Source organism: Pseudorca crassidens, chromosome 7 (genome assembly GCF_039906515.1).
Source record: "Pseudorca crassidens isolate mPseCra1 chromosome 7, mPseCra1.hap1, whole genome shotgun sequence".
Taxonomy (NCBI): domain Eukaryota; kingdom Metazoa; phylum Chordata; class Mammalia; order Artiodactyla; family Delphinidae; genus Pseudorca; species Pseudorca crassidens.
Window position 1 is genome coordinate 13,940,943 of NC_090302.1, and position 23,192 is coordinate 13,964,134.

General features: G+C 40.5%; 3 protein-coding genes across 5 annotated transcripts in view; 2 read left to right on the forward strand and 1 right to left on the reverse strand.

The window, feature by feature from the left end:
* The first annotated feature begins 2,437 nt into the window (after positions 1–2,437).
* PSMD5 (proteasome 26S subunit, non-ATPase 5) lies at positions 2,438–23,166 on the forward strand. Of its 3 annotated transcripts, XR_010944874.1 has the most exons (14): positions 2,438–2,664; positions 5,238–5,382; positions 6,404–6,517; positions 6,951–7,079; positions 8,465–8,574; positions 10,137–10,279; positions 11,043–11,234; positions 13,173–13,282; positions 13,672–13,812; positions 16,567–17,004; positions 17,722–17,939; positions 18,455–18,630; positions 22,648–22,955; positions 23,058–23,166. XR_010944874.1 is itself a non-coding variant. In XM_067743487.1 (10 exons), the coding sequence occupies exons 1-10, from the start codon at positions 2,492–2,494 to the stop codon at positions 16,822–16,824; spliced, it is 1,515 nt and encodes a 504-aa protein (XP_067599588.1). In that variant the 5' UTR covers positions 2,438–2,491; the 3' UTR covers positions 16,825–17,386. The 3 variants fall into 3 exon arrangements, 2 of the variants coding, with proteins under 2 accessions (XP_067599588.1, XP_067599589.1); XM_067743487.1 differs by lacking the exons at positions 17,722–17,939; positions 18,455–18,630; positions 22,648–22,955; positions 23,058–23,166 and having other exon boundaries at positions 16,567–17,386; XM_067743488.1 differs by lacking the exons at positions 17,722–17,939; positions 18,455–18,630; positions 22,648–22,955; positions 23,058–23,166 and having other exon boundaries at positions 2,581–2,709; positions 16,567–17,386.
* B3GALT9 (beta-1,3-galactosyltransferase 9) lies at positions 18,680–22,728 on the reverse strand. The gene is made up of 2 exons (XM_067745462.1): positions 22,675–22,728; positions 18,680–19,783 (listed from the first exon to the last, which is right to left on the reverse strand). Exons 1-2 carry the CDS (start codon positions 22,726–22,728, stop codon positions 18,680–18,682), a joined length of 1,158 nt encoding a protein of 385 aa, XP_067601563.1.
* FBXW2 (F-box and WD repeat domain containing 2) overlaps positions 23,060–23,192 on the forward strand; it is a 32,068-nt gene continuing 31,935 nt past the window's right edge. Inside the window, exon 1 of the mRNA XM_067743490.1 lies at positions 23,060–23,166. The gene's annotated coding sequence lies outside the window, so the exon portion shown is untranslated. The remainder of the gene's footprint in view (positions 23,167–23,192) is intronic.

The window sequence follows — 23,192 nt, forward strand, 5'->3', positions numbered from 1 at the left end:
ATGACCATTTTACCTTAGATCCTGAGATGATGTCCCAGAGTTTAGCACAGGATCCCACAGAGATTATGCTCAATAAATGTTTGTTGATTTGGTGATTATAAGGATGGTCGTGATGAAGGCGATGCTGGGGCAGCAGGGGAAGGATGGCAAGAGATGAACTGTTATTTGGAAGAAACCGCTTCTGGATTCTCTTCTTACTTCAACTCAGGCACTTCTACTCTCTTCAGATTCAATTCCAAGGTTAGATTCCAAAAGTCCAATTCTGCATTTATGGCCTTGGCAGATTGTTCAGATCTAGTAAGAGCCTCAGTGCCACTGCCTGAGATTATAAGCTCTTCTTCTGGAGGCTTCTTACCCTCTTTCTCTCCTCCTCCTTACTGGATTCAGATATGGACTCAGAATCCTCTTCAGAGTCAGATTCTGTACCCATCTCTTTCACCCACACTACTTCCTCTTTATTGTTTGTGTCTTCCTTCTCTTTCTTCATCTCCTTTGCTTTATTTTGAAGGTTCTTTTGGGCCTCTTTACAGGTATACAACACTTTACTGAAATCTTTAAAGGCCAAACTTCAATCCAGTAAAGATCAATTGCAGCTTCAATGAGGTCTGACACCTGGTGTAAGACAGAATTGTTTCCTTAAGTTCAACTTTATCTCTGGTTCCAGAGATTTGCCTTCTTCCTCATCTACAGATATAGACTCTCTGTTATTGCCAAAGCTTGAAACTTAAGTAGCTTATTAATTTCACTTTCATCAATATCGATGAATTTAAAGCCCATCCATTTTCAGACTCTATGATTTTTTTCAACTTCTTCATTAGCTCTAGGGAAACATGCATAATCATTCACAACATCATCCCAAAGGTTCCACCAAGCTTTATTAAGAGAGGCTGGTTTTTATATCATCCATCGCCTCTTTTATTACTACCAAAGCATCATTAAAGTTGTACTGTTACCATGTTTCTTTCAAAGTGAGGCAAGGGTTTTTTTCAAAAAGTCGGCAAAGTAGTCCAACATATGCTTGGTGTATTACCTCCTGAATGCTTCAATTATACCCTGATCCAAGGGCTTAAGATAGCTACTGCCCTCCAGATAAAGAAACACAATATCATCATTGGGATGAGCAAAGAATGGAGTCTGGGTGACTGAGACCTCTGTCCAAAACAGTAACACTCTGAAGGCAAGATTTTTTTCTGTTAAATAACTCCAGGTTCAATGAATAAAACAATTACGAAGCCAATCCAAAATGAGGGCAGCTGTTAATGATACTGTTAGTGATCACCGGAAAATAGGAAGGCGTTATATATTTTTTTCCATAAAACAGGTGCTGCTTCATAAAGCAGCCATGGTTTTGTCACCTGTGGCACTGGCACAAAAATTGAAAGAAATCTGGTCCTTAGCTTCCTCTAAGCTTTCCAGAATTTTGTCTTTTTCCCCAAAAGTACGCGAAGGCAAGCACTTCCAAAACAGGCTCATCTGCTTGGCGGTGAAGACCTGTTGAGGTACAAAGCCACTAACTCTGATCAGTTTCTGGAGTTGCTTGGAATACGTGGGTGCCGACTGGGTATTTAACGGTTCTTCCTCCCCTATCAACCTCGAATTCAGCAGCCTATAGCGATTTCTAAACTTCTCCAACCATCCCTTGCTCGCATGAAACTTCTCTGGGTTGCCCTTGCCAGTGGTTTCCACCAGTTGCATGTAAACCCGTTTGGCCTGGCTGCAGATGGCCTTCAGCGTCACAGGCTGCCCCCTCCTCCTTTGGTCTAATCCTAGACCCCAAAGATTAATTCGTCTCCATCTTCTCGATGTTTACGTCCTGAGGAATGCACAGCACCTAGGAGCAGACGGGCGAAACACTCTCCATGCTGGTCCTGACCGCCTCCTCGTTTTGCTTAAGGGTGCGCAAACCCTTCTTCCAGCTTCTCGAGAATTTTCATCTCGTCTTCCAGACACATGACCCTCCGCCTCCTCTTAATACGTGTCTGGCCCGGGAGCAGGATGCCCACCGCCTCCGCCCCGCCCCGGGCGGCCTATGCCCCTGCCCAAGCCGCAGCGGCGTCCACCAGAGCCGCTGCTGAGCCTGGTTTTAGAGCCAGGGGGCCGCCCCCAAGGCCGTTCAACCTTTGGCTGGTCCTCATTCTCACCACACCGCTTGCCAGGCATTTACCCAGCCTTCGCTCTCAGTGAGACAGAAGCAAACCAACCGGAGAGTCGGACGGCAAGACCAACTGAGCAGCGTCCAACACAACGCCACGATGCTACCGCCTAACCACCAGCGACTCTAGTCAGCCCCGCTCTCGCGAGGCTTGGCAGCCCCCGAGCGCGCGCTGCCCGGCAGCTCCGCAACGCTATTGGTGCAGCCCGGGCCGTTTTGGCCCAGCCAAAACTCGGGGAAGGGAGTCTGCGCCGGGCAGATCTCGCGAGGCTTGGAAAAGCGCGCCGGGAGCCGGGAGCTGGGAGAGTTGACTGGCGAACCCGGGCGGGAGGGGGCATCATGGCGGCCCAGGCGCTGTCGCTTCTGAGGGAGGTGTCTCGGTTGGAAGCGCCGCTGGAGGAGCTGCGCGCTCTGCAGTCGGTGCTGCAGTCGGTGCCTCTCAGCGAGCTCCGCGAGCAAGCGACGGAACTGCGCCTTGGCCCGCTTTTCTCCCTGCTCAACGAGAACCATCGGTGAGATGACCCGGCAGCTTGAGCGGGGGAGAGCGACACCCCCAAGTATGGAGACGGGGATGGGGGTGGTGGTGACGGGGGAGGCTTTTCCCAGTCACAGTGAAGGTTGAATATCGCTGAAATTTCAGAGAGGGAAGGATCCCGGGCTGAGAGGCGAGAGACGGGGTTCAAGCCCAGGCTCTGAGGTGGCCGTCGCCTAGCCTCACTGCCTTCATCCTTGGAATAGGAGGAGGAAAGCAAGGTTGCCCACCTACGGGGGGCACTCCACAACCACGTATCCAAGTCCTTGACTTTTTCCCACCTCTTAAGAAGAGGTCCTATCCTGGCAATTTGGAAGGATCCATCGATATTTTAAATTCACATACCTTTGATCCAGTAATTCCCTGTTACAGAAATTTAACATGCAGGTTTACTCACACACAAAATGTACTGTATATACAGGAATATTCATAACAGAAGGAGGCAGCAAAAAAACAAAACAAAACAAAAAAACGGAACCACCTGAATATCTATTAAAAGGGGATTCTTAAATTATGACACATGACTGTAATACTATGCAGCTATTAGGAAAATTGAGGTAGATCTATATATGTGGACATAGAAAGATCTTTAATATATGTTGCTGAATGAAAGAAGAAAATTGTAGGAGTTTATAATCCCGTTACATGTAATTTTTAAAAAGGATTACCACCCTCCCACACCCACTTGAACACAGCCCAGTGTAGCTTTTGGAATAGCTGAAAGATACATCAGTAACTATTAATATGGTAGTGGGACTTAGAATGGTAGGATGGCAACTTTTACTTTTCATTTTATGTACATCTGTGGTATTTGATTTAAAAACACTTTGTATTTGATCATCTGATAACTTAAAAGACTTTTTAAATGTTTGTGATCCAGAAATTTAAAAGTGGCCTTTCTTCTTGAAAAGATAGTGAATCACTGAATCAACACTGGATGATTTCAGAGGGCTTTCTTGGCTCTGACCTTCTAAGAATCCTCCCTTTTTCATATGTGTTCTCCCTTCATTAATTCTGTTAATTAACATTATCCAGGTCTGCCTATGAAATCTCTATTTGTCCATTTTAATTCAGGCCTTCATTTTCTCCCTCTCGCTAGGTCTGTTGCATTAGTCTGACTTCTCATTACCTCTGAGTTTCCTTTTCTAGTGTGTCCTTCCCACGTTGCAACCACAGGGAACTTCTCAGGGTATTTGGCTCACATCTTTGCCATGGTTTCCCATTGCCTCCAGTGTAAAATCATGACTTGTTAGTCTGGCACTTTGACCTTTACAATATATTTCCATCCTACTTTTCCAGCCTCATCTTTTTCCACTCTACACATATTTCATCTGCTCCAGCTACCAAGTGGCACTACTTTCCCTTGAGCATGACTTGGCACTTTCCTAACTTTGTTCATGCCAGTCCTTCTAACTGAAATGCCTTCCCCTCCAAATCTGTCCATCTTTTAAGGCCCAGGTGAAGTGCCACCCCCTCCAAAAAGTATTTCTTGGTCACTCCAGTTGCAAGTGACTGGCCTTAGATCTCCTAAAGGACATTATCATTACTTCTCTTAATAATACTTGACACTATTGCCTTATGTTGTAATTCCATATGTGTTTCTGTCTAGTTTGTAAATTCTTTGAAGAATTCATCTCTGCATCCCTCTTAGGATGAAGCACATAATACAATATATGCCAAATAAAAGATTAAACTCATAAATTTTAGAGAGCCCACCTAGTCCAACCACTTCATTTTATAGATGAAGAGACTTTCAGTGATCTATAAGTTAACACCAGAGATGCACTAGGAACTGAAATGAAGGGGAGTTTGAAGAATAAGGTCTGTGGGGTCATGGTTTGCTGAATGAAGGAGCAGCTCTCTAGGAAACAATTTTAATGGAAATTTAAAGACAAGGTAATTCAGAACTTAGTACACTGTAGATACCAATTGCAATTTGTGGGAATAATTCTCTGGATAGTGGATTGGCAGTCTCTAGATATATTGCTGTTTTCCTGCACTATATATTGGTTCGAGATCTTTTCTGATAGATGTAAACCTAGAATCTTTTTTTTTTTAGTAAATTTATTTATTTCTGGCTGCATTGGGTCTTTGTTACTGTGCACAGGCTTTCTCTCTAGTTGCGGCGAGCGGGGACTACTCTTAGTTGTGGTGTGCGGGCTTCTAATTGCGGTGGCTTCTCTTGTTGCAGAGCACGGGTTCTAGGTGTGCAGGCTTCAGTAGTTGCGGCGTGTGGGCTCAGTAGTTGTGGCTCGTGGGCTCTAGAACGCAGGCTCAGTAGTTGTGGCGCACGGGCCTAGTTACTCCACGGCACATGGGATCTTCCCAGACCAGAGCTCGAACCCGTGTCCCCTGCATTGGCAGGCAGATTCTTAACTACTGCACCACCAGGGAAGCCTGGTACTAGGTAAATTTGAATAAACTAGTAGAAGCTGGTGTTTCAAAGGGAAGTCTGGGTGGAGAAGAGCCTCATTAAGCTAGATGTCAGATATTAGGTTGTTGCTTCCTACCTGGTAGGACATGAATTGATGAGATCTGTGGTGTCTCTTTTAGGGAACAGACTACTTTGTGTGTATCCATCCTGGAGAGATTGCTGCAAGCTTTGGAGCCAGTTCACATGGCCCGGAACCTCAGGGTTGACCTGCAGAGGGGACTGACTCACCCCAATGATTCTGTAAAAATCCTCACTCTGTCCCAGGTATGAAATTTTACTAGCACATAATAAGGGGATCAACATTTAGTGACAACCTGCCCTGGGCCAGGGTGTATGCTGGGAGCCAAATACAGAGAGGTGAAGAAAACATGTGCTCTCTGTGTAGGGAGTATCTAGTCTATTCTAGTATGCGTAGCTAACTATAACCAGCAGCTACAAGCTAAAGTAAGAAGTTCCACTGAGTACCGTCTGAATCAGCTAGTCATCAAATACTGAGCTCCTTTTATCAGGCATTGTACCATATGCTGTTAGAGCTACCAAGATAAATAAAGCCTGTTTCTTTCCTCCAAGGAGCCCCTAGTCTAGAGAGAAAGATTGCCATGGTAAGTCTTATTATAGTGGCATGAGTGAAGTACTATTATAAAGGTCACTATACCAACAAATTAAGACAGTAACTCTTACCACCCTGGTAACCAAACATGCTAGTGTTTGGGTGAAGAGCTGCTGCCGAGGATTATCTTGAAGGGATAGAAGCTGAGCAGTTAGTTATCCACTAGATGTTCAACTACTGTTTTTTCTTTTTTTCTCTAAAGTATTTATTCAAGAAAAGGAGAAAGGATCGATTTATCCATTGACCATTTATGTGCAAAACTCTGTAGGAGGTGCTTTACCTATTTAGTTTCATTTAATCTTTATTACTGTCCTGCAGTTAAGTATTGTATTCCCATTTTACAGACAAGAAATTAGGCTCAAAAAAAGTTATTTAATTTGCTCAAGATCAAGAACTGAAAGTTGGTAGAACTAAGATTTGTATTGTTTTCACTCACTGAGGTGTCTCAAGTCTTAACTCACCTGTTTTGTTTTATATTTTCTTTCTTTTCAAAGATGTGACTATACCATCTGTGTGTTTGGCTTTAATGAATTTGGGTCATTTGGAATTTTTTAATGACTCATAGCTGTAGTTAGTAACTCCTAAAATAACCGCACACTAAGGAAATTTGACCATCATGTGTTTCCATGTTGCCCTACCTTGGAAGAGTATTTCTGATTGTTTTTTTCCTTTCAGGTTGGAAGAATTGTTGAAAATTCTGATGCTGTTACTGAGATTCTAAATAATGCTGAATTATTAAAACAAATCATTTATTGTATTGGTGGAGAGAATCTATCTGTAGCTAAAGCGGTGAGTCAGCTACAACCGTTAGCCTAAACATGCAGAGACATTAATGTCCTAAAAGACAGAAAGGCCTTCTGGACTGAGAGGTGGAGGTTTAGAATAAATGATTTGCGTAATAGAATTTGCAGCCTCATATCGATGGTATGAAATAAATAAATGGCATCAAAATAAAACTAGTAAACCCCTTTTATTTTCTAGAATGCACATTTCTAAATTAACCATCATAGAGCTTACATTGGGTTGCTTGATAAGAAGCTTTTTCTATTTTCTGTTGGGAATACTATGTGTTTTTTCCAAGTATAAGTAATTATAGCTAAAATGTAGTGAATGCTCCTTGGGTAAGCTGCGTTCCATACACTAACTTTCACATAAATCTTATGAAGTAGAAAGTACAGTTTGGTATTTTTATGACTCAAGAGATATTTCCTTTCCTTATAAGGCCATTAAATCCCTGTCAAGAATATCACTGACCCAGGCTGGACTGGAGGCTTTATTTGAAAGTAATCTGCTGGATGATTTGAAAAGTGTAATGGAAACAAATGACATTGTTCGATACAGGGTGTATGAGGTAAGACTAAAAGCATCGTTTCTGGTGCCTATAATTCAGAATGCATCAAGGCTTACATCAGAAGGCAAGATGGCTCATTTAACATGTATTTATTGAGTTTATAGTCTATGTTAGGCCCTATATATACCAGGTGCTTGGGATGTAGGGATGAACTCCCAGCCTAGTGTGTGAGACAGTCATATAAAAAATATTTACACTGCACTCTGAGTACTATAATAGAGGAGATCCCATTGAAATTAGACTGAAAAAATTAGTGTAGTAGTGGTAGTAAGAAGAAGCCTTGTACTGAGCAGTGTGCTAAATCCTCTCATATATATTCTCTTCAATTCTCACAGTAAACCTGATACTTCATTATCATTAATCTCGCTGTTGATGGAGTCATTGACCCAACGCCATGCAATTAATAGATTGTATATTCAAAACAGAACCATTTACAGTCTGATTCCCTCTTCAGAACAATGTCTTCAGCATTGTTAATATTACGCAATCTTGATTTTCCTTCTGCTTCTGTAGCTGTTTCTTCTTGGTCTCCTGGCTCCTTAGCCTCTATTGACCTTTAATTGTTGGAGTTTGTGAAGGCATGCTAGGCCCCTTATGCTCAAGTTCAAACCAAACTTCTGATCTTCTCCATCCACCTCATGCCCCCAATAAAAACAGCAGCAACAAACTGGCCCCGTCTCCCAGTCCACGTGGCTGGCTGTTGGACCTCCAGCTTATTCTCTGTGAGGCCCTGTCCTCCCTGCCATGTATCCACTCAGTCATCACATTGTGTCAGTTTTACGTAAACTCGTGCATTTCTCTGCTTTGCTATAGCCACCACCACCCTAGTCTAAGCTACCAGTATCTCTCACCTGGACTATTGTATTTGCATCCAAACTGGTCTGCTCCCATTTTTGTCACCCCTAGTCTATCGCTACATGTAGTCAGAATGATCTTTTAAAAATCGAAATCTGATTCTGTCGTTCCTCTGCTTAAAATACTCGGTGTCCTAGATCTCTCAGTAAGCCCTCAGAACATACTTGTTGAACGAATAAGTGAATAGCCGACTGATTGAATGAATGAATGAATGATTTTTACAGTCTGTTCGTTATTGTTGATAGGGGCTTTTGTCCTGATTGATGGTTTCTTTTTAAAAAAGGGCAGATATACCCAGGTATATCTGGGTGAGTGTTTCTGTGCCAGAGTAATTTCTTATGTGTTCAATGAAGTTTTCTTGCTTGTGGAGACAAATAATGGATTTTTAAAAATTCAATTATATTAAGTATATAATTTATACTAGTATATAATAGTATGTAATATACTTCCTAGTCCTGCATTTAACTTAAAATGCCATCTAACAAGTTTGGGGCTATTTTGACCTTTCTGCTTTTTCTGTTTTCTTTCAGCTAATTGTGGAGATATCCTCTGTGTCACCAGAATCTTTAAACTACTGTACCACCAGTGGATTGGTAACGCAGCTCCTCCGAGAACTGACCGGTGAGGATGTGCTAGTCAGGTATGTTGATGGAGAGAGTTCTTAAAGCAAAATGTCCTTTCTTGGGGGGACAGGAGACAACCTCGGAACTTAGTGTGATCTCCCTTAGTAGAGCCTATGCTCAGGTTGCAATCTCATGACTGATTATGTCCTGAAGAAGGGGCTTTTTGAAAATTGCTCAACTTACATGGTGACAACATACTGGAACTTAGCATGACATTTCAGCTACTTTTGAATAACGGTGTTCCCTGTCCTTAGGCATGTGTGCGGTTTAAAAGTTGCCAATCACATGGTAACTGTCATTTTGTATGACTTAATGTGTTAACATGCACATCATATATATATATATGTATGTATATAAGTTTTTTCTTTTTTTTTGGCCATGCCGTGTGGTTTATGGGAACATAATTCCCCAACCAGGAATTGAACCCATGCCCTCGGCAGTGAAAGCACCAACTCTTAACCACTAGACTGCCAGGGAATTCCCAACATGCACGTTTTTTGATGTTGTTAAATAATAGCACTACGGCATGATAGAAGAAACATGGACTTTTGAAAATGAGTGAGAATTGGGCTTACATGCATCTCTACTACTTAGTAGCTGTTTGACCTTAGACAAATTATTGTAACCTTTCTGCACCTGAATTTCCTTATCTCCTAAATGGAACAATGACAATTCTGTAAAGAAGATAATATGAGGATTAAGTGAATTGACCATAGAGACCACTATAATGGCTGATATAGGCTCTCAAAGAAATGTTAATTCCAGTCTCTTTACTCCCAGCCCCTATACCTTAAGTCCCCTTGAGTATCTGCCAAGTGTTTCCTTGGATATTCCACAATTTACTAACACATCCCCACTGTTGAATACTTGGTTCAAGTATTTTGCTGTTATAAGAGCGCTATAGTTACCTTTGTGTACACAGGACTTTGTTTTTCTTATCTTAAATGATTTTCTGATTGTCCTGTGTTCTTTAAATGTGATTGAATTTGTTGAACTCACATGCATAAACGAGTCCTCAGTCATACTGTTTCAGAGCATTTGAGTTACATTGTTTCAAAGCCTTCCTAATAAGGAAATTATTTTGTTAAATTTCTTTAACTTAGTATCAGACTTTGTGACATAGGAAAAAACCTTGCAAATAATCAGTTAAAATACCTTAGGATCAACTATAAAAATACTTTTTTTAGTTAATTGAGGAGATTTGGTCATGGTTAGACTTTAGATGATACCAAAGAATTATTTTTTAAATATGTGGTAAAGGCATTATAATTTTGTGAGAAAATATTCATGTTTGACATTTCAAAATAAAACAAAGGTTGAAAAACTCTTTGAGGAGGTAGTTGTGTTACAATGAAAACAGTGGGCCTCAAGTCAGAAGGTCATGATTTAAGTCTTAACTGCCTTGTTAAAACAATGTGATTCTGGACAAGTTACAATTTTCTCATCCTTGTGTCCTGATCTGAAAAGTAGAGCCAGGATCAGTCACCTTTCACACTTGGTGGGAAGAATTAAATAAAATAACCTATATGAAAACAGTTTATAAACTATACTAATCATATGCAAAATCTTGGCATTTCAGAGCCACCTGTATAGAAATGGTGACATCACTGGCATATACTCATCATGGACGACAGTACCTTGCTCAAGAAGGAGTAATTGACCAGATTTCTAATATAATTGTTGGGGCAGATTCAGACCCTTTCTCTAGCTTCTATTTGCCAGGTAAGAAATACTGACACTTGTGGAAATGACAGTGTATGTTTGTTTTCAGAGTTATCTCTGACAGAGGAGGCCAGGGATTGTTTTCTGTAGAGCTGATTCCCTTAAGATGATACCCATAGCCCCTTAATGAAGTGGAATCTATTGCTCTGGGAGCCATGCACTGTTGATTCTAATTTTCTGGAAATATTGCTGTTTAGAGCATTAGGCTGTTTCCCTTGAACCTTAGCCAAAAGAATCATAATAAAACTACTAGTAATGATACAGTATATTTCACCGATTCATCAAATCTTGAGTTGGAATCTTTATCTAATATAGAATTATTCTAGCCATTCTGTTCTAGGACTTGGTTGATTAGTTTTTCTTGAGCACTTCCAGAAATTGGATATTAATTTTAGATAGCCTCGCTTATTTCGTCGATGAACATCTCTGTTTAAAAATTTCTTCCTGATAATGACTCCAAACTTGCCTTCCTATAATTTGTATCCGCTGGTCCTTGTTCTTTGTTCCTCCCTCTTGCATATGACAATGCTTCAGTATTCGGACCCAGCTCCGTTGACACCCTGGGGTTTCTATTCCATCAGGACCACACATCACAGGTCCTTCAGTATCTCCTTATGGTCTGTCTGATTTCCAGGCAACACAGTACTGTAACCTTTCTCCTCTTTCTGGCCTGAAGTTTATTAACTGTCCCATGAAAACCTAGGAGCCACAATTTATGCTATCTTCTTTTTCGATTAAAATACATTCTTGTAAATATCTTTAGGATTTGTGAAGTTTTTTGGAAACCTGGCTATCATGGATAGTCCTCAGCAGATCTGTGAGCGTTATCCTGTCTTTGTGGAAAAAGTCTTTGAAATGACAGAAAGTCAAGACCCCACCATGATTGGTGTAGCAGTGGACACAATTGGAATTCTAGGATCCAATGTTGAAGGAAAACAAGTTTTACAGAAAACAGGTTGGTATGCCTTGTTTTGGCTTTCCTTAAGGATATCTCTTTTTTTGGGGGGGGACAAGAATTCATCATATAAGTTCATTTGCTTGTATGTTAACTGCATAGTAGAAACTACTTTTACAGATGGCAGTCTTTTTACCATGACCTTGGACTAATCCCTAAAAAGTTTCATAATTATTACTGAATTTTTTTTTTAACTTGGCTGGACCAAGCACTCTTTCCCCTCTACATCTTTCTTAAATAGTATTCATAGTACAAAGGCCATAGTCTGGAGTCAGAAAGACCTGGATTCATGTCCCAGTTCTAACACTAACTTAGCTTTTTGAGCTTCACTTACTCACTTCACTACTCTAGGCCTCACTTTCCTCATATATAACAAGTGTATAACAACTACTTCTCAGGGTTGTTGTGAATATTTACTGAAAAGACACATTTGTTTTATATTTGTATGTCAAGGAAGGAAAACAAAAATATGTTACAAGATTTTATGTTAAGAGTGATACTCATGGCACATTCATGAGTATCTTGCAAGTACTGTGAATTCTACACACAAAAAAATGTACAGGGCTTCCCTGGTGGCGTAGTGGTTGAGAGTCCACCTGCCGATGCAGGGGATGTGGGTTCGTGCCCCGGTCCGGGAGGATCTCGCGTACCGCGGGGCAGCTGGGCCCGTGAGCCATGGACGCTGGGCCTGCACGTCTGGAGCCTGTGCTCTGCGGCGGGAGAGGCCACAGCGGTGAGAGGCCCGCGTGCAGCAAAAAAAAAAAAAAGAAAAAGAAAAATGTACAGCACTGTTAAAACCCTTGTGAAATATATGTTGAAAATTATATATGCTGTTGTGTATCACAGCTAGTATCCAGATTATGTGTACTTTTCTAACTGCTTGTACCTATGACATATGATCCTTTTACAGTCTTGCAAAGAACATACTATTGTCATTCTCATTTTACAGATAAGGTAGGTGACACTCAGAGAAGTTAAGAAAATTTTCTAAGATCATTCAGACTGTGGGGCAGCTGCTACTCAAATCCAGGTCCTTTGATTCCAGAGCTCTACACTTTAACTTATATATGCTGTATTGCATATGAATGTGTCTTAGGCCTGTCACTTGGTTTCTGACTACATGTTTATTTTTATATTGGTTTAGGTTGGTAACAGTCATAGTATATGAAAGCATACTTTTAAAAATCATTGTTCACTTAACACCCATTAGGATGGCTATTATTTTTTTAAAAAACAGAAAATAACAAGTGTTGACAGGATGTGAGAAATTGGAACCCTTGTGCATATCTGGTGGGAATGTAAAATGGTACAACTGCTGTGGAAACATGGTGGTTCCTCAAAAAATTAAACATAGAATTACCATATGATCCAGCAATTCCGCTTCTAGGTGTATACCCAGAGGAATTGAAAGCAGGGGCTTAAATAGATGTTTGTACATCTGTGTTCATTAACAACATTATTCACAATAACCGAAAAGGGTAGAAACAACCCAAGTGTTCATTGATGAATGAATGAATGGATTAAAAAAATGCGGTATATACATTCAAAGGCATATTATTCAGTCTTAAAAAGGAATGTAATTCTGACACATGCTACATCATGGGGGAACCTTGAAGATATAGTGCAAAGTGAAATAAGCCAAACACAAAAAGACAAATATTGTATGATTCCACTTATACATGGTACCTAGAATAGTCAAATTCACAGAGACAGGAAATAGAATAGTGGTTACCAGGGGACGGTTGTGGGGGGAGGGGGAAGGAGAGTTGTTGATTAATGAGTACAGAGTTTCAGTTTGAGATGATGAAAAAGTTCTGGAGATGGATGGTGGTGATGGTTTCCCAACAGTGTGAATGTACTGAGCTGTATGGTTAAAATGATAAATTTTAGGTTATGTGTATTTTACCATAGTAAAAAATATCTTGTTATTCTTCAAAGGAACTCGCTTTGAACGTTTGCTGATGAGAATAGGATATCAAGCAAAGAATGCCTCAACAGAGCTCAAAATTAGGTGTTTGGATGCAATTTCATCTCTTTTTTATTTACCAGTAAGTAGATTGGGAAAGTAATGAAGAACAGTGGTGTATCTGGGGGAGAATATGTCTGTATAATACTAGTTAACTTACTATAAATGTTGACCAAATAAATGCCATCTCTCCCACTCTTAGTGAAAGAAGAGAACCCTCATTATGTGACTAGTGACATTTTTAAAGTTAAAGTGGAATCATAGAGTATTAGAACTGGATAGGACCCTAGAGATTGCTTAATCAACCCCATCAAAAAAGAAACAAGACAAAACTGGGGAAGTCTGGGCTGAGTTGGGGAAGAATGCTCCAGACTTGGCAGAGCTCACACAGCTAGTTAATGACAGGGTATGAGCAGAACCCAGGTTTCCTGACTTCCTAATGTCTTGAGGTTTTCCTTTTCTGTCTTATAGGCTGAGCAGCAGACTGATGACCTCCTGAGGATGACAGAATCCTGGTTTTCTTCTTTATCTCGGGACCCGATGGAGCTCTTCCGTGGCATCAGTACTCAACCCTTCTTTGAACTACACTGTGCTGCCTTAAAAGTGTTCACGGTAGGCATCCTCTTTTCCATGCCTTCTGGGACTCTGCCAGTTCAACACATGCGTGCTTAAAGTGAGCCAGTCTCTCTGCCATGCCCTGGGGATGCACAAGTGCATAGGAAGTTTCTGCCCTCTACTATTATTGTAGACTAATTAGGGAGACAAATATGTAAGCAAATGGTTTCAGTAAAAGGTATTAGGTGCTGTGGCAAAATGTTCAAGGGTGCTGTGGGATCACAGAATTAATTCCGCATTCCTTATCTGCCATCAAGCAAGCCCTCGCTACCTTAGCCCTGGTTTCCCTCAGCCTTATTTCCTGCCATTCGCTTCTGGCACTGGCAGCTCTAGTGATAGCAGACTGCTTGCTTCATATCTCTGGACCCTCGTGTACACTCTACATTCAACACTCTTCCCTGACTTTGCTTGTTAACCTCTTATTTATTCTTCAAGGACTAAGTCGGGTGTCTCTTCAGCAAGCTTTGCCCAAACCCACAAGGTTGAGTTAAGCAGTGCTGGCTTTCCTACTTTGCATTTATTCATTTATTCAGCAAATATTTGTCGAGTTTCTTTTCTTTGCTAGGTTCTGGGGATATAGTAGTGAACAAAAGATACAAAGACCTTCCATTCATGTAGCTCATCGTCTATTGAAGGACCCAAGCAGTAAATATAAAGTTAATTGTATAATTATAGTTGTGGTAAGGATCATACCTCTGTGTTCTGTTTATTACACTTTGTTGAAAATGTTTATTTATTGACCTATTCAACAGAGTTTATTGAAAATAAGAGCCATAGCTGATTTAACTTTGTAGCTTCAGCACTTGCTCTAGTTCCCTGGGCTCATAGAAATGTAGTCATCACTTTAGTAATCTTAATAATGGGATCTTGGGCAGCACGCTTGTCCTAGAGAGGGAGGGAACAAGGAGGGTGGGGGCGACAAGAGAGGGAAGGCTGGACTTCCCTGGTGGCGCAGTGGTTAAGAATCCGCCTGCCAGTGCAGGGGACACGGGTTCGAGCCCTGGTCCGGGAAGATCCCACATGCCACAGAGCAACTAAACCCGTGCACCACAACTACTGAGCCTGTGCTCTAGAGCCCACGAGCCACAACTGCTGAGCCCGTGTGCTGCAACTACTGAAGCCCATGCGCCTAGAGCCCGTGCTCCGCAACAAGAGAAGCCACCACAGTGAGAAAGAAGCCTGCGCACCGCAACAAACAGTAGCCCCCGCTCGCTGCAAGTAGAGAAAGCCCACGCGCAGCAACAAAGACCCAACGCAGCCAAAAATAAAGAAAATTTTTTTAAAAAGTGGGAAGGCTTCCCACAGGATGTGATACAGGATCTGCATCTTGAAGGGTACAGGATACCTGTCAACTTCAAGAATGTTGTTTTTAGACTGTTTCACCCTTGTCAGTAGTCACTGTGATGGTCATTTTGGCTCCTGCACTGGTATTCTCATGATTTGTTTTTTTCCCACTCTTCTACGTTATGCTCCACTTAGCCATAGTTGTAGAGATAATTTTTGATTTACTGGTTTGGGCAGCTGTTTTTATTTCAACCCACCCATCCTCAAGTATTGTTAAGTAGGCTGATGTTTCTCAAACTGTAATGTCTTGTTAAAATGTAGATTCTCATTCATTGGTTCTGGAATAGAGCCCGAGATCCTGAATTTCTAACAAGTTCACAGGTGATGCTGAAGCTGATGGCCTGCAGAACACATTTTGAGAGGAAGACATAGGCTGTAAACTTGATTGTGCCTTGTTCTTCATTAAAATATAGTAGTGAGGTTTTTAAAAACATTTTTAATAAACGTTACTTATTCATTATTTTTAAATTTGGAAAAGATTGAGACGTAGAAATTTTTTAAAGCACATAGAGTCATACCTGTTTGGTATGACTTTAAGGTGTTTCCTTTTAGTATTGGTATTAGTATTTATCTATTTATTGGTGTAATATTTCAAACATACAGTCATACCTTGCTACCTCTGCCCAATCCAATTCCCCTTCCTCCCTCTCTGAATGTAATCACTGTCATGAATTCAGGGTTTACAAGTGCACGCATGATTTTGTACTTGTACTATCTATGCATATATGCTTAAATTACAGTATTTTAAATATTCTTAAACTTTGCAAATGGTATCGTGCTCTTCATATCATTCTGCAATTTCCTTTTTCTCCCTAATGTTATGTTTTTAAGATTTATCTATATTAAAAGAGGCAATTAGAAAGTCATTAGTATTTCATTGTATAGCCACAGTGTGTCAATCTCCAGTAAATGAAGATTTAGATAGCATCTATTACAAATGATGCTACAATGAACATTCTCAAAAATATCCTCTTATGCACATCTATGAGAGTTTCTTTAGGGTAGTCTTCTTCTCAAGTCTTTGTCTTGATTTTTCCACTGTTGTAATCATGCCATATGTATAATTTGGATCTACTTTTTTCATATAACAGATTTACTTATCCTTTATAAACTTTATTCTTAATGTTTAATTTATTATTGCTATATACCGTAATTTACTAACTCATCTTCCCACTATTAAGGATTTATAGTGTACCTTTCACAGTGTGATGAGCATCTTCGTTTACAGATTTTTTAAATATTTTGATTATTTTCTTAAGTTAGAGTTTCAGGAGGGAATTTACTTGGGCAAAATGTAACATTTTTAAGGTTCATGTTGCCAAATTTCTTTCTAAGGTTTGTGCCATCCTATTAACAAAATTAACTTAAGGCTCAGAGGAATTGTGTTCTTTCCCCCTTCTATTTCAGGCCATTGCAAACCAACCCTGGGCTCAGAAACTTATGTTTAACAGTCCAGGTTTTGTAGAATATGTGATGGACCGGTCCGTAGAGCGTGACAGAGCTTCAAAGGATGCCAAATATGAACTGGTGAAAGCACTTGCCAATTCTAAGACAATTGCAGAAATCTTTGGGAACCCAAATTATTTGAGGCTCAGAACTTACCTGAGCGAAGGTCCATACTATGTGAAACCTATTTCCACAACAGCAGTGGAAGGAGCAGAGTGATTTCTTCTAGAGTCTAGACCATTTATTGACCAAAATTTCTCCTGAGGCATTTGAATCCATCTGCATTTTACAAAACAGACTTCCCTCCCACCAGAATTATCATGGAGTGTCTAATGTAATTTTATCACCAACATTTGTTGTGTTTCTACATTGAAATTCAACGTAAAGCCAGGAAAGCAGGTAAAGTTGATCGTAATTGAACCAGATGTTTCTCAGATTCCTTTGGCTGCCTTAATCTTTGCAAGAAGATGGAAGTTTTGTTCTTCTCCCAGAAAATTTTCGTGGACTTACCATCTTATTTTAAAATCCACTTTAACTAAAATGGAACCAAATTGTTTCTGACTTCTTTCTATCCCCCCACTCCCTTATTTTTTTGGTCTGTTTTTCCCTTCTGATTCCACTTTCAAAGTCTTGGATATAAATATTCTTTGAAAAACAAGTAATATGCAATCTTAAAATTATGTTCCCTATACTAAGAATAAATACTTTTAATAAGGTCTCTTTTGCTTTTTTGTTACTATTATTCCTTTGAAAAATAGATAATAAATCTTTTAAAAATGTTTCTAGTGTTCCTCGATGCTTTTTTTTTTTTGCTGTTTATCAAGGCATCTTACTGTGTTGTGGTTTTGGGTGGGGAGGAGTGATAACATGCTAAACCAGAAAGGTCCCCAAACTGTTATTTTATTTATTGGTGGGTCATCGTTGTTGAGAGCTTTGCTTTTAATTTCTGAGATCCATCAGGTCCATATTGAGTTGATCAGAGAGAGGGAAACTGACTCCTAATAACTAGAGTCAGAATGGAGGGGTCACTATGCCTAAACCAGGATACCACCTTACTGATTAACAAAGGATGCACTTGCTTTTCATTGACAAAAAATGTTCCCACCTGTTTTCCAGTGCTCTGCTCTCTAAACAGCAAAGTGATCACCAATCCAGAGGTTTCTACATGAATATGTTATCAGAGTGTGATGGTTCAGAATGGAGAGATAGGTTTCTTTCAAGCCATGGTGGTGATGTTGATAAACCAGCCCTGCTCTGTTACAAAATGATTCTCAAGTGACTGGAATTTTCTTGTCCCCAGATTAGTCATCTCTGTTCCGCCATCTCTGGTATCCGTGAGTCCCCTTTTTCCATCTTTCTATATGGGCCATTTTCCTACTGCTAATACCACTAAATTTCTGTTGTTTTCAGCCACCTAGTCTGTCGTACTTTGTTAGGCATCTTTAGGAAACTAATAGAGTGTATACATAACATGAAATGTGTATTTGTTGCATCCCGTTTGTAAAATACTGCCTAATTAGGACTTGATGAAAATTGTTTCACAAAAAATTAGAGATCCAAGTCTTTACACTAGTGAGATTTAAGTTAATATATACTAGGTAGCTAAAACTTTTAAGTGTAATTCCACCACTCAGATTACTAAAATGTTTCATCTTACAGACAAGATGAACATTTTGTTACATTCCTTATTTAGTGTTTTCCTTTAATTCTGAGAATTCTCAAAAATCAGTCACAGCTGCTATCACTGAGTCATGACAGTTCCATAGAATGTGATTTTTAGAAATCCATTAATTGTAAAGAGAAACAAGACTCTTGGTTATAATTAAATTTAATGTTCTCTCTTTTCTAGACAAAAGGTATTATTTTGAAAAGAATTATGCTACACCAACTTAAATTTCTTAAAATGAGATCTCAATTCAATGTAGTACATCAGAGCACTAAGAACACTGCAACCTGCTGAGTATAATCAAAGATTCAGAGAAACTACATAAAACACAAGGAAGGAGGGACACTTTCTGTAACAAGGTAGGAAGGAATTTTTAAAGAACACACTTTTAAGAAAAACAAAGAAATCCTAATCACCATAATACATGACATTATTTTTTATGGTACCCATGTGAAAAAGTTTAAAGCTGTCAAGGTATGTCAGAAGTTTGCAGGAAATGAGCCCATAGTAGGTTTCAAACAGCGTACATTCTTTCCCACTGTTAATTTCCTTCCATGCCAGGGGCATTTCGGCATCTGTAGTTTCTGAGGATGTGAAAATGAACTTAAAGCAACATCTGTTGTATCTGATGTGGCTTTTCCCAGAAAACCTTGAACTGTGTATGGGTATTAGGCCAATGGATTTAGCACAAATTCCTACAAACACATCAGCAGGCACCATAATGGGGACTTCTTTGAAAACTACGTACGTCATCCGAGCCACATCTTGGGACATAACAAAGGCCTCACCACTGCAGTAATCTGGGTAGTACTCTTCTGGGTACTCACTGAAAGGGACAAATTCTTGGCTATTAGGGTCTCTGTTGGGTGTATCCTGATGGATAACTCTTCCTACATAGATATCTTCAAGGTGTTCTTTCAGATTGAGGAGGTAGTCTACCAAGCTTGGTAGATTGACAAACATCTCTTCATCAACCTTGAGAATGAACTGTGCGTTAGGGCAGAAAGTCACAGCCCACTGCGTCATGGTGATAATCTTCAGAGTTTGGTTCTCAGCACTGTCCAAGAAGATTCCTTCAATTATATCATTATTCTTTTGGGACTCTTTGTCTATCTCTTGCTGGGCAGTCACCAAAACAGGCATTCCCAAAGCAAACAGTGTGAGAATGGGATGCCCTCGGACACTGGTCATGTTACCCCAGGTTTTCCTGATGAGGTCCCGCCTTGTTCCATTTCCTGGGCTACTGAAGATAAGAGAGAGCAAAAATATGTTCTTCCCTTTACACACCTCTGACTGGCTCAGGATATAGTATTTGGAAAGATTACTTCTTAGGGGCTCCATGTTCAATTTTCTTGCCTTATCCTTAATTTCAAGAACTTTCATATCTATATAAGGCAAAGCATGCAGAAAATATTCTTCCACAAAATCAGCCCCAAAAAGCAAGGCATGAAATAGAATAACATTAAACAGAATGAAACACCACTGGTGAGTCCGAAGTCTGCAGAATGTCACCTAAATAAAAGAACACACATTCAAGCTCCATCTCCATTTCTGTTTTCGTCCCCACTGAACACTATATGTACCTCTCACAACACTTAGCACTACACTGTTTTACGTGTTTATTATTTAGTTCTGTTATTTGTCTCTCCCACTATATCATGGCCCCCTGGACAGCAGGCATTATGAATAAAATGCTGGTTGTTTTCTTGCTTGGAGGAAAGCCTACTTACTATATACAAGGCACTGTGTTAGACACTGGGGAAGCAAAGAGAAATCAGACATAGACACATGGATATAAAGTAACAAGTGCCATTGTGCTAAAAGCCTACAGGAAAATATATGATATTCTTTCTGGAATTGAAGCACTTGGATCAGTTTCTTCTCTAACTACAAAGGTCAAAGGCTGTTTTTCAATGGAGTGGTAGCTTTTATTGGCCACTGAACAATGGCTACTATCAAACATTTACATTCTTCTAGTATGACTTTTCAATTTAACAATAAATTCTGACATTGTTTTGACAATGTCCCCTAATCCATCTGACGCATCTATCAATATGGGCAGATTTCTGCTATCTGTATAGCACCTCTTCAGAGATCTAGGACATACCTGTGCCAAGCTTACTCTACCTCATCAAAAGAGATGGAAACTTTCCATCTGGAAGAGCATATACAATGTAGTATTGCAATATAACAGAGCCAGGGGACATTGGAGGAATTAAATCTCTATTCATTGGAGCTTCAATCAACAAAGACTCCCCTAATGACACTTACCTCTTCCTGAGCGCTTGCTGGGGGCAAGGCACTGTGCTAAGCACTTTACATGCCTGAACTCATTCAGCCCTGGTAATATCCCTTTCAGATATGTTATCTTCAAACTTAAGCTGAGCATACAGGCAGTATAGGAATTTGCCCAAGATCTCTCAGTGAATAAGAGGGTGAGGTAAGGCCATGATTTGAACTCAAATCTGTCAGATTTCAAAGCTCATTCTTAACCACTAGAGAATCCTGAGTTCCATCTTTTACTTTCCCGTGTCTATTGAATAGGAAAACCCAACAAAGCAAAACAAACAATTATAATCTGAACTCCTTTCCATTTTCTCAGTTCTGATGATTTACACACAGAAGAAACTTCAGCCTACTAAAAGCTTATTTTAATAGATATAAAATGCTTCAAAGATTATAAGAAACTTGCCTGCATGTTGTCTGTGAACGATTTCAGGGCTTTGGAAATTATTGAGTCCAGATGCCAAAGTATGCCCAAATGTATCTCAGGATCACTCAGTCTAACAGCAATTGAGGTACAGTACCTTGTGCCTGAGACTTTAAGGATAAGGTTTCTTGTCAATCAACCTGAGCTTTTGTCCCAGAATACCTGCTGGCTCCATAGGACAGCAAGTGCTGATCATGTTACGGCTAGAGTGAATCCAGAACAAAGACTAGAAAGCAAACCTCTTCAAATGCTTCCAACCTTATTTACCTCTTGAAAATGATCCTGGTGAAGTGCCTGGTGAAATGTGTGTGGGAATTGAAAGAACAGTTAGTTCACCCATATCATCTCTCCATAGCATCATCACAGAAGGAGTGCATCTCAAGAAACTAAATAGTTGGAGTAGTTTCTGCTCCCTGGTACCTGCACATGCAACAAATGTGTTAAATATCAAGGGATACTTGTCATCCCTAGTGGGTGCATTTTTTTTCTACCCAAAGAAACGTGTGGTTTGGTTTATGTCTTATCAAGAAGGATTTTGAATTCCTAGTATAGGCCATGGAAGAACATTCCTAAATAAATTATATGTCATCCATCTACCTTTCCCAGGCAACTTTATCTCAAAATGGAAAACGTGTAGTCCATTTTAGCCTGAATCAGAGAAACTAAGCATTTGATGTTTGCAATTTTCCTATTGCGTGAATGTGTAGGAATTACTCCAAATACCATTTGAGCAAGTTTATGAAAGAAAGAAAGAAGGAAGGAAGGAAAGAAAAACCATCCAGCATATTTATATGTTCCTGTCACATAAACAGTTGTAATGAACATTCGGTTCCTACGCCAGGCCATATTTCATGTTTTTCTTTTTGCGTGTTGATCTTCCTACCTGCCATTCATAGCAGTTTTTGTAGTTATTTGGCTAGGAATAATTCATTACATTTTAAAGTTGACTATGTTTTCTCAACAATCATTGTGCAATCTTGGAGGTTTTTACAAAGTGGGAATATATATCCTAAAAAAAATTCAAATGAAAGGGAATTTTTACATATACTAAATTGAATGGTTACACAAGTGTTGGATTTAATTAAATACAAATTCAATTTTGCAATTTTCTTTTCATTTTTTAATGAGCCATAAATTTTGCTCCTGGATAGCCTCTGGGCTTAAACTTAGACAATTTGGTTTCTTTGTCCATGAGCGGTTGAAACAATGTTGTCTCTGGGGCAGCTCCATCTGGAATTTTCAGTTTCATTCATCAAACTCCTACCATCCTGGGGTTGAGACCATTTGCTGCAAATAGATAGGGGTGCCTGGTTTTCTTGATTACCTTAGCACTGCCTTTTCTTTCATAAAGTTTATCCAATCTGTGTACCCATGTCTTCCTAAATTTTCTTGTAATGTTGTCATCAGTCACTCTCTGGCTTCGAAGTTCACAGAGGCTTCCTGTTGCCTACCGAATCAAATATGCTCTCTTGAGACCTTTCTGGACTTCATACTTAGTTTCCACCACAAAGAATCAACTTTTTATTTCCCATGTTTCAAGAGCACCCTAGATGTGCTCTACCACTAACTGGACATACGGGTGCCTTATTGTCTATATAAATGTTATGTCTATACGTTGTTTGACTTTGGACACCTCTCTTAAATTCTCCCTCTCTCCTCCGTAAAGTAAGCATAATAAGAAAAAGTGCCGCACAGTCGGTGCAAGATCAGATTGGATGACGGACATAAACCTGCGGGACAAATCCATGTGTACAGCCTGGAAGTAAACTTTGAACAATCTGCCACAGATCTAAGCGGCATGCTCCGCCTCCCTCTACGCTCCTCAGCTCTCCCACTTCCCCTTTAAGGCGGGGCCGGAAGTGCAGCCGCGTCCGCCGGGCGCCGCGGGTGGAGGGACGCACGGAGATGATGTAGGCAGCACCGGAAGCCGCTCCCCTGTGAGGCTGCGGACCCGAGCGGCGGCCGCAGGTCCAGGTCTGTATTTGAGGCGGGCCCGGGTCGGGGAGGGGGTTGCCTGGCGCCCGCGCCTCTGCTGACCCGCAGCGCCTCGGGCTGTTTGTCTTTCTCTCCCTGCAGGCGCCATGGCTGCGGAGCGGACCCGGCCGCTGCGAGGCTCTGGCGGCCCGAACGCGCCTAGTCGGTGTGAACCCGGCGCGAGGTCCCGGGCCCCGGGGCGCTCGCTCAGGTCAGTGCCGCGCGGAACACGGCTCC